The 11,517-nt window shown below is 39.0% G+C and overlaps 2 protein-coding genes across 2 annotated transcripts; one reads left to right on the top strand and one right to left on the bottom strand.

Annotated features, from left to right (window-relative positions):
- Window positions 1-578: 578 nt before the first annotated feature.
- On the bottom strand, window positions 579-1,097 carry LOC148543636 (uncharacterized). Its single transcript, XM_088498611.1, has one exon. The coding sequence runs from the start codon at window positions 1,095-1,097 to the stop codon at window positions 579-581; it is 519 nt and encodes a 172-aa protein (XP_088354737.1).
- A 6,274-nt stretch (window positions 1,098-7,371) lies between these two features.
- LOC148543635 (uncharacterized) lies at window positions 7,372-8,223 on the top strand. Its single transcript, XM_088498610.1, has 3 exons — window positions 7,372-7,605; window positions 7,690-7,918; window positions 8,150-8,223. The coding sequence occupies exons 1-3, from the start codon at window positions 7,372-7,374 to the stop codon at window positions 8,221-8,223; spliced, it is 537 nt and encodes a 178-aa protein (XP_088354736.1).
- Window positions 8,224-11,517: the final 3,294 nt, after the last annotated feature.

Here is an 11,517-nt window from a genome sequence, read left to right as displayed (position 1 = left end):
TTATCTGGAGGGGTGAAAAGAGTGGCAGGGGTATTACCAGAAAAAGAGAGAAGTTGATTAAGAAGATATTCAATATCTGATGGAGAGACAGAAGGTGTGTTGAGAGATGTGGAAGGGGTGGACTCAATAGCAGTAGCAGCAGTAGAAGCAGGCACATGCAGAGAGCTGTTGGGACGAGGTTGATACTTGTTCTGATCTGATTGCGGTGGTCGAGTAGGACAGGTAGCAATCAAGTGACCCGGGAGCTTACAATAATGGCAGAACAGTTTCGGGCAATTAGAGCCAATGTGGCCTTTTTGTTTGCACTTACGACATTCAATAGAGGGACATTCTGAGAAGGAATGCCCAGGTCGGTTATAGTGTCGACAGATTTTGCCCTTTCTGTCGGTGGCAACAAAGACAGTTTCACTTTTAGAACGAAGCAATCCCAAGCGTGTTTCTTCAGACTTAAGACGAGGAAGAGCATCTTCAAGACTAGGCAAGGGATTTTGATGAAGAAGAAAAGTCCTGACCGGCTCATAATCATCAGTAAGTGCCATCAGAAATTGGATGAGACGTGTCTGGTTTTGATAATCCTCTTATGCGTTAGCATCAGTGGGATTTTTAAGAACAGGCTCACAAGAGGTCAACTGATCCCAAATAACCTCCATCGGAGCAAGAAACTCAAAAACTGCTTGGCCACGTTCTTGCTTAAGGCTATGAAGTTTCTTAAGCAATTGGTACTGATGAGAGAGATCAGAAATAGTATAACGCTTTGCCAAATGATCCCATACCTCTTTAGTAGTTTCAAAATGCCCAAATTGTAAATAAATGCCAGGGGTAGAAGTATTGCGGAACCAAGTGATAATCTGATGATTTTTACTATCCCAATCTTCCAATTTCTCTGCATAGTCCTTCTCAGCATCCTCGTTGGATTTGGAGGCACCTTCTTTGGATTTGTCACCCACAGTTGGCTTAACAGGACAAGCAATATCACCAATCACATATCGCCATAATTTTCGCCCTTTAAGAAATCCTCGCATAGCTTCAACCCAATGTGCATAGTTGGAGTCATTAAGGATAACAGGGATAGGCTGAAAGACATCCGATTTTTCCATAGTAATAGACAATGGAAAAAAAGAAACTACAAATTCGGGACAGAAAACGAGAAAATAGAGGGCAGAATCGGAAAGAGCTCACCAAAAAACCTTAAGGGGGGTCCCGTTTGTATGCCACATCAGCGCTACATCAGCAAGGACATCAGTGCCACGTCAGCAGAGCGGTGACACATGGCAGCCCGTGAGAGGACGGAGAAGACAGACTGGCGACGAGGTGGATAGCGGGTCAACCAGCGGGCCAGATCGGATCGAGCGCGGGTTGCAGAGGAAGCTGGCGGCGTGACACGTGGAAGCTCCAGGAGCGTGCGATCGGCACCAAGATCTAACGACTATTGAAGCATCTGGGATGAGGAACAATGGAGGTGGGCAGGGAGGTTCCGGCGGCGCGTGAGGGCGCGTCCGATGGCTTCAGGCGACGATTTCAGTAGCATTGGAATCCTGACGGAGAGATGAACACGATGATGGCAGAGGTGACGAACCAAAGCGTCGGAAACTGAACGAAAATCGAGAGCAAAGAAGCACTGTCGGAAGAGAAAAATGAGGAGGCTATGAACAAATGTTCATTTGAAAAAAAAACTTTAGACTCTTGATACCATGTTAGAAACAAGGGAGAAATCTGAGAAAAGTGTTTTGTGTATTATTCAGCTTGATCAAAGGTACAATATACAAGGGGTATTTATAGGTGCTAGATGAATCAAAGTAATAAAGGCATAGAATCTTACAATTAATATACAGATATGCTATAAATATAAACGATACTAATACGATACTAATTGATCTAAATTGATTCTAATGATTTTCTAACATTGACAATCTCCTGGTTGATATATCAAAATGAGAACTTTTCAGTTTGTTCAACTGGAAGGGCAGGATAATTGACATATACCTGTCAAGGAAGAACAAGAATGGACGGATCTATCTGTTCGTATTTGTGCGATACACTACGAAGGGGGAGCTCTGAAGGCGGTTACAGAAATGAATCAGATGGTGTTGAGAGGAAAAAGAATTTTTGTAGCAGAAGCAAAGTACAGAAGAATACCTGATCTGAAAGACATTAAAGGTAAAGAGGTGCAGGGAGCCACATGACAAGGTAAAGAAGCTAGCCTCCAGCAACATAAGGATACCACAAAAGCAGAAGCAAAGGTGACAAAGTCCTCGGGAGATGCAAATGTTAATGACCCAAATAAAAATGGTTGGGCTAAGAAAGTAAAAATTCCAATGACAAAAGATAATGTTACATGGTTACAAAGGAGTATTGTCGGAGGTACAAAGAAGATGATCAACTTTTAGGCACTTTGTTGAAAGATTCATAATGAATGACCGTGTGTAACACATGTACGAGAATTGGGTGCATACAAAGTAATGCTAATGTTTGACACAATATCCAGTGCGGAGGAAGTATATACATTCAGAATGAAAGTGTTATTAAAATTATTCCATATGATATGGAGATGAGATGAGAGTGAGAGGAGCGAGAAAAGAAGAGTATGGTTGGAGTGCTATGGAGTACCAATGCATGCCTGGTCAACGGAGACTTTTACCATAATAGGAGATCAATGGGGAGAGGTGGTAAAGTGTGACAATTTAACGAAAACATGTAGCTTATTCAGTGCTGGCCGCATTCTGATCGATACATGTATGTTTGAAATGATTAATGAGTGGATCCATGTCACTATTGGAGTGAGTGGGTTTGACATCCTTGTAAAAGAGGTAGGTGGAGAGGTGTATCGAGAAGAATGCTTTTCAGAGGCAAAGGACGACCAAATAGATAAAAGCATAGTGATTGGAGAAGATGCGGTGCAAAGTTGCATAAGAGATAAAGCCGGTAGTGGTGCTAAGCCGACGGCGGCTAGATGGGATCGGCGGCACAACTTATGACGAAAGAACAATTGGAGGAGGAACAACATAAGGACAAAATTGTGACTCTACTGTCTGAATTAATGACTGAAATTTTCAAATTTCAAATTGCCATTATGGGTGTGATGGTTATGCGTTAATTAAGGGGAAGGAGAATCAAATGGCGTCAGATGCAACTCATTATGAGGAAGACTCATATTACACTCTATCTTGTAATTATGAGGAGGTATAACATGAGCCTTCAAATGTTTGTGGAAGGGGTCATCATGGGCTGATGGCAATAAGGCCTAGTGTCATGAAACAAAAAGAAGGCAAGCTTAACAAGAACAAGGTCCAGTTGAGGAAGGGTGGCCTTGGGCTAGCTGAACCGGTTAGGGATGGCCCGATAGCTAAGGTGATCCGGTTGGATGGAGACGGGATGGATTCAGCAGCTTCCTTAGGAAACGCACATCAATGCCGAATGGAAGAGCATGAGGCGTCCCTAGGCAGGTGTCCAATCATCCAAGGGGAATGGCACATAGCACAAGGAGCTGATGGGGTACCACAGTGCGACGGATGGCCTACTGGTGTGGACAACGATGAACAGCGTATCACAGGAATGGATAGTGAAAGAGGCGGCCTTGAGAAGAACAAACAAGGAAATCTCATAATTGCTAATTGATTGGATGAGACTTATCAACGAAGCAGGAATTTGAAACAGAGGGAGGTGGAAGGAAGAGACCTGAATAGCGAGATGCAGGGACATTATGACGGCAGATTCAAAATAGCAAATGTGGTGGCACAAGAAGAGGGACGGGTACCCGGTGGCGCAAAGGAAAGAAAGTCAAAGGCTAGGGAGACAGTGGTGGTGGGTTCGGGAGAAGGCTCTGGGGATGGGGAAGAAAATAAACATGAAGACCCTGCATTAGAAGAGACTAGCACAACGGCGAATATGCATGGAGAAGTAGCGATGCACAGTGACCAATTCCAGAGTTGGGAAGAGGAAATGGCAGAGAATAAAGAGGTTTGGAAACTGGGGTAGAGTCTGGAGTAATACCATGCAGTGATGAGGAGGACATTATGCCAATTCTTCAGGAGCAAAATGAAGCAATAGCAATGAAACAAAGATAGTCGAAGAAAAAGGAGAAAATCAGAAGAAGTCGCCCAAAAACACGGAAGTATGTGTGTAATAAAATTTATAAATGATTTTAACCTCTTGGAATGTTAGGGGGTTGGGAGGTATTGCGAAATTGAATATAATAAAAAATTTCAACAATAAGTTTAGAGTAGATATGTTGGGTTTGATAGAAATAAAAAAAGAGGTGGTGAATAAATATGATGTAGCTAGAAATTGGGGTAATGATAGAGCTTGTTGGGAGTATGTTAATTCTACTGGAGCCTCCGGAGGCTTACTATTAATATGAGATGAATCTATTTTTAAATTGTTAAATTACTATAAAAGAGACAGGTGGTTATGTGTAAAAGGAGTGATGCCTAAAGATAATTTTTACTGTGCAATTTGTCTGGTATGGGCCACATATGGGAGCTAAAAAACTCTTAATATGGGAGAAATTAAGCTATATTACAAGATTGTGCCAAACTCCTTTTTGTTACATGGGAGATTTCAATGAAATTTTGCATATAGAGGAAAGAAAAGGGGAGACCAGCTTGCCAGCTTCTGCTGAAGAATTCAGAGCATTGATTAATGATATGGAGTTGGTGGACTTGGCACTTAATGATCGCAAGTATACATGGTTTAAAGGTTAGTCCTGTAGTCGGATTGATAGAAACCTGGTCATCTTGGAATGGTTAGATGTGTATCCGGACACTCGTCTAAGAGGAGGACCGAGAGGCTTATCAGATCACTGCCCTTTGTTAGTGGAAGATAGAAGAATAACCCAGGGTCCAAGACTGTTCTGCAGTTTAGACTCGTGGTTCACACATGAAGGTTTCCTAAGGATGCATGGTGAAGGAAGAATGGAGGGGATTAGGCAATGTACAGTTTTTGGATAAACTGAAGGCACTGTCAAAATCACTAGGTAGATGGCACAAGCAGTACTTTGGGAATATACCTGAGAAGATACAAAAGTTTGAGGACAAGATTAAGAAAGTGGATGATCAGGTTAGCAACGGAGTATATGATGGTACTGTAGAAGCAAGAAGGAAGGCGTTGGTAAGATGTTGTGAGGTATGGTATACGAGACAAGATATACATTGGAAGCAAATGTCTAGATCTCGACAAGCCAAGGAGATGGACATGAATACTAGATACTTCCACAATATTGCACCAGCAAGAAGAAGAAACAACCGAATTGAGTCTCTAGTGATCAATGGAATGCTGGTAAGGAATCATGCGAGAATTAAGGTTTCCATTAGAGACTTCTACAGGAACCTATACCACCAGGAAGAGTAGCCTAATATTAGCTTTCGAGAAGGCCTAGTCAATCGGTTGGAGATGGAGGAAGCTTAAGCACTATAGGTGTTATCGACGGAGAGGAAGTAAAGGATGCAGTTTGGGACTGCGAATCATCTAAGGCTCCAGGTAGTGATAGATAAAACATGAACTTTATAAAAAGGTGCTGGGAGGAGATAGGAATGGAATTTACTAAAGTTGTAATGAGCTTATTTGAGACCGAAAAACTACCAACAGAGTCCAATGTTACTTGGGTAGCACTGGCTCCAAAGTTTGTGGGCACAAAGGAGATAAAGGATCTCAGATCGATTAGTATGGTTGGATGCATTTATAAGGTCATATAAAAAATGTTGACAAGAAGAATGAGGATTGTTATGCCAGGATTAGTGGGGGAATCACAGAGTGCATTTGTAAAGGGTAGGAGGATACATGATGGAGCGTTAATAGCTTGTAAAATTGTACAATGGCTAAAACTAAAGAAGAAGGCATCAGCAATCATCAAACTAGACTTCCAGAAAGTCTATGACAGAGTCAAATAGAATTTTGTGGATGTTGTGCTAGAAAAGATGGGATTTGGTAGAAGATAGAGGGCATGGATTACAGAGTGCATTAGATCAGCATCTGTCTCCATAATGGTTAACAGGCACCATCGAAAACATTCAAGATGGAAACGGGACTTCGGCAGGGCGACCCATTATCACCATTTTTGTTCGTGCTTGTTGTACATGTTTTGAGTAGAATGATAGGGGAGGCAGTAAAAAATAAGAGAATAGTGTAACAGCCCAAACCACCCACTAGCACGATATTGTCCGCTTTGGCACACAAGACCTCACGATTTTGCTTTTGACGATAGGGATGATAGCCAAAGCCCCCCCCCCACACTCACTCGTCAAAATGCGTCATGCTAGGGAGAGGTATCCACACCCTTATAAGGCATGCTTCGTTTCCCTCCCCAACCAATGTGGGACCTTACAATCTATCCCCCTAAGGGAGCCCAGCGCCCTCGCTGGCACATCGATCCCGGTTCCGGCTCTGATACCATCTGTAGTAGCCCAGACCACCCGCTAGCACGATATTGTCCACTTTGGCATACAAGGCCTCACGGTTTTGCCTTTAACGATAGGGATGATAGCCGAAGCCCTCCCCCCACACTCACTCATTAAAACGCGTCATGCTAGGGAGAGGTATCCACACCCTTATAAGGCATGCTTCATTCCCCTCCCCAACCAATGTGGGACCTTACAAATAGCTCTTCTTTTAGTCGGTAGGGATAATATAGAGTTATCTCACCTTCAATTTGCTGATGACACTATATTGTTCTGTCCACCAGAGGAGGAGACAGTGAGAAATTATAAGAGACTCCTGAGGTGTTTTGAAGCGATGTCCGAATTGAGTATTAACTTTGCAAGTCTAGTTTGATACCGGTGAATTGTAGTCAGGAATGGGTTGGTCGGATGTGCCAATTATTAGGGTTCCATGCGGCAAGTCTACTAGTGAAGTACCTGCGTATTAGTTTAGGAGCAAACCCAATTTTGGTTAAAACATGGAAGCCAGTAATAAATAAGGTAGAAGAGAAACTTAGCCTGTGAAAATAAAAAATACTCAGTAAAGCAGGAAAGCTGGTCCTCATCAAGTCGGTGTTGAATAGTCTGCCTACTTACTATCTAAGTTTGTATAAAATACTGGGGACGGTGGCAAAAAAATAATCTCATTGCAAAGGAGGTTCTTTTGGGGGAAGGATGATGGGTGGCCTAGGCTGGCTCTTGTAAAGTGGGATTTGATACAAACACCGAAGAAGTTAGGAGGACTGGGTGTGGGTGATGCGATGATTCGTAATACTACATTATTGTTCAAGTGGCGATGGAGATTTTCTAAGGAAGATTGTCCTTTATGGAAGAAGGTTGTGTGCTCCTGCAATAATCTGAACCCTGGGCAGTTATTGTCTACTCAAGCAATACCAAGAAAAGGGGTCCGTGGAGAGATATATGTCATTTGCAAATAAAAGAGCAACATGTCAGACAAAAGATGATTGACGGTTTGGCTATGGAGGTAGGTGATGGTAGATCAACCAGATTTTGGGAAGATACATGGTTACAGGCGAGGAAGCTGAAAGACTCCTTTCCGAGGCTCTACTTGATTTCAAATAATAAAGGATCCGTGATTGGGGACTGTGGGTTTTGGGATGGGATAGAGAGGGTATGGAACTTCCAGTGGAGGAGGGAGCTCTGCCAATGGGAGACTGACAGTTTGAACCAACCTGTGAGATTGATAGAAGGTGCATAAGATAGAGTGGCGTGAAAATTTGATCAAGAATGAGTTTATACTACTAACTCATTTGTGCAGGTTTTGCAGGTACAGAGTTTGACGGATGATATTCTTAGCTATAAGTTCACAAATGGAATCAGGAAAGGACTAGTACCCCCTCGAATAGAATTGTTTACTTGGTTTGTGCTTGTAGGCCGAGTTAATACAAAGGATCGCTTGAGCAGATTGGGCATCATTGAACGAAGCAATAATGTCTGTGTTATGTGTAACAAGAAAATTGAAACTGTGCAACACTTGTTTGTAACGTGTAAGTATACTTGGCAGGTGTGGTGCGTATGGATTACTTATGTGGGTCATGTTTGGAGCATTTCAGGCTCTATAAAAGTGCACTTTAAGAGTTGGAGGTCGATGCCATTGAGAAAAGACGTGGGAAAAATATGGTTAGGGGCTTCTTCTTAGTTATATAGAATATTTGGTTGTGTAGAAATGAGTTCATTTTTCAAAATAGGAAAACAGTTGTGGTGGATTGTGTTGCTAGGTTGTTTGGTTGTTCTAGAGAATAGTGCAAAGTCAACTCATGTTATTGATGGCTATGCCGGAGATGATTTATGAGTTGTTTAATTTCTTGCTCTACCTTTGTACGTTCCACTGAGTGTGTCGAGTTTGTTCTCCTTTAAAAGAAAATAGATAAAAGAATATCAATATATATAAAAAATTATAAGTTAGCCTGGTGGCAAGTTTGTCATGCATTACGACCTTTTCTTAAGTTTTGGGTTTAATTCCCAGGTAATAGGAGTTTGAAGCCGGATCGGACTATCCAAGGAGAACCTTGAATATCTGAAAGAAAAAGTTTAGGGACAAGTATTTTTATTAAAATTTGGTCAGCACTTAACTAACAAAAGAAAAGTAAATAATTTCACACCATTGAATGAAATCTCACATCATTAAAAATACCAATAATAACTAATTGATAGTTACAAATCACAAAACTTACTTATTTTCTAACACGCCTCTATGTGAAAATACTAAAATATACTTAATTAGTATATATAGCCCAACTTTTTTGAAATTTTTTATGAAATTATTTCACATTAATTAAGTCACCCTTAATAATAAAAAAGATCCTAATTTCTCAAGCCTTTCATACATTTGAACAATTTATCGTATACTTGTTATTTTCACGTTGTACTAATCTCCGTATATGTTTTCTTTTAATTTTTATAAATTATTTATTATTTAATTAATTGACTTTGGTGATGAATTTCCACTCATAATGGGTATGCAAAAAATCCTCTACGGTTAGCATAGTGGTCAAAAGAAGCTATAATAATGGGTTGAGTTGTCGTTGGTTGTTGTTATTATTATGCATAATTAAGGGATTCAAAAGAAAACAAAAGAAAAAAGAATTGTATGTATGTAATTACTCATTTAAATTTTGATAGGCTTGACATTAAATCTAGTTGATGTAATAATTACTGCAGAGGGAAGGGAAGGGAAGCCAAGTCTTCATCGTTGACATAGACCAAGTCTTTGTCGCATATAGTCCACTCAGTTCATTACCATCATAAAGATATGGCACTTTCAGTTGCCTCTTCTTCTCATGCACGTGCTGCCACTCATTAACACGACGTTTCATCAGCTTTAGAGGTAAATGACTCGCGTAAAGGATTCCTCAGCCATCTTCATGCAGCTCTCCATAAAATCCAAATCAAATCAGAGACGACAGAATGAAGAAAGGAGGAGTCACAAAAAATTATTGGAATCGATCTATTGGGTAGGGGTACGGTGTTTACGGATATCAGATATCCAATTATTCGTTCGAATTCGAACTGAACCAATTAAATTGGTTTTAAAATCAATGGATAATCAAGTTTAATTTAAATCGAACCGATAACATTTTCTATTAATTGGTTCGAATAATGATTATGAGAGTGCAAAATTCGAGCCAATCTGATAAAGAAACAAGAAATAAACAAGAAGATAAAGATTTAAACCGAATGAAAAGATACATTAAAATTGAAATAGAAATAAAAAGGATAGATTGAAATTGAATACAAAGAGAGTCACTCTACTTTCTACCCAATTTCTTGACGCAACAAGAAAGGGACTCCTCAACCTAACTTGCCAACGCCATAGTTTGGGAATTGAATTGAAGGAACTCCTCAACCTTCTACTCAATTCCCCGATGTAACAAGAGAAGGGCTCCTCAACCTCAATTGTCCACACCATGGTTTCATCATGAAACCAAAAAAGGGTTTTCAAACCTCTAAAAATTCTATTATACGACTACAATAGCTAAGGAGGTATTTATAACCTCTTATTAGGTTAAAACAAAGAAAACCCTAAAACCCATAAACATAGGGCCCAATCTAATAATTAAATAAATAAAATCAAAATACATCAAATTAAATTAAAACATTCTAAAAATATAAACTAATAAAATCTTCTAAATAACACTCGAACTCTTCATATCACGAATATTTGAAACACGTATCATTCTCCTCCTCTTCAAAAAAGATTCGTCCTCGAATTTTTTAGGTAAAATAGTATATGAAAAGGACAATAATTATAAAAAAGATAATATTTTTTTTCTTTTCTTTCTTGTATATATATTTTTTTGCACTGTATGTTTTTTTTGTTTTTTTTTTAAACAATAAAATCAACAATAATGAAACGCAAACGGAAAACAAGAACACAAGAACTTAAAGAAAGACACAACAGGCACTGAACTCTTTTTTTTTTATAAAAGAAGAACAAATATAGATTAATAAGAATTAATCTAATACCTGAGCTCTGATACCAAATGATAAAAAAAAATAAAAAATAAACAAGAAGATAAAGATTCAAACTGAATGAAAAGATACATTAAAATTGAAATAGAAATAAAATGGATAGATTGAAATTGAATACAAAGAGAATCACTCTACTTTCTACCCAATTTCTTGACGCAACAAGAAAGGAACTCCTCAACCTAACTTGCCAACGCCATAGTTTGGGAATTGAATTGAAGGGACTCCTCAACCTTCTACTCAATTCCCCGATGTAACAAGAGAGGGACTCCTCAACCTCAATTGTCCATACCATGGTTTCATCACGAAACCAAAAAGGAGTTTTCAAACCTCTAACAATTCTATTCTACAACTACAATAGCTAAGGAGGTATTTATAACCTCTTATTAGGTTAAAACAAAGAAAACCTAAAGCCCATAAACATAAGACCCAATCTAATAATTAAATAAATAAAATCAAAATACATCAAATTAAATTAAAACATTCTAAAAATATAAACTAATAAAATCTTCTAAATAACACTCGAACTCTTCATATCACGAACATTTGAAGCACGTATCATAACCCATACACTTGAATCCTTTATTAATTAAATTAAAAAAGATATCAATTTAATATATATAATTTTTACTAATTATTAACCTAATCCTAAATCCTTACCGTTATTCACCCTAACAAATCGTAGGTAGCTTTCTCATGGTAGCTTCCTCTTCGTCAGTGTTTCCGTCAGCATCTTTATTAGAGTCTTCGTCAGTGTTATCCCTGTCAGTAGCATTATATTTTCTGCTGGCAGTGTCATCGTTTCCATCAATGTCATCTTCATCGCTGGCTCTTCTTCTGCTTCAATGCTTTAGAAATCTTCTTTTGCTTCAGTGCTCCAGCAATCTTAGCTTCCTCATTTTGGATTTGTTCTCTTTTATTTTCTACGAATTTGATTATTAAATTTTGTTAGGATGTTAGTTTAGGGCTAATGTTCTCTTCTATTGTTAGTGAATTTTTGTGAGTCTGTTTGTAAATTTGTTAGTTAATTTCTATAAATCTATTGGTTTAGAGTTGATATTATGTGAATCTGAAAAAAGAGTCCGAGTGTGAATATGATTTGTTTTGATATTGTTAA

This window comes from Arachis ipaensis, chromosome B9 (assembly GCF_059453495.1).
Source record: "Arachis ipaensis isolate K30076 ecotype BB chromosome B9, ASM5945349v1, whole genome shotgun sequence".
Taxonomy (NCBI): Eukaryota; Viridiplantae; Streptophyta; class Magnoliopsida; order Fabales; family Fabaceae; genus Arachis; species Arachis ipaensis.
This window is presented reverse-complemented; position numbering and strand designations above follow the sequence as displayed.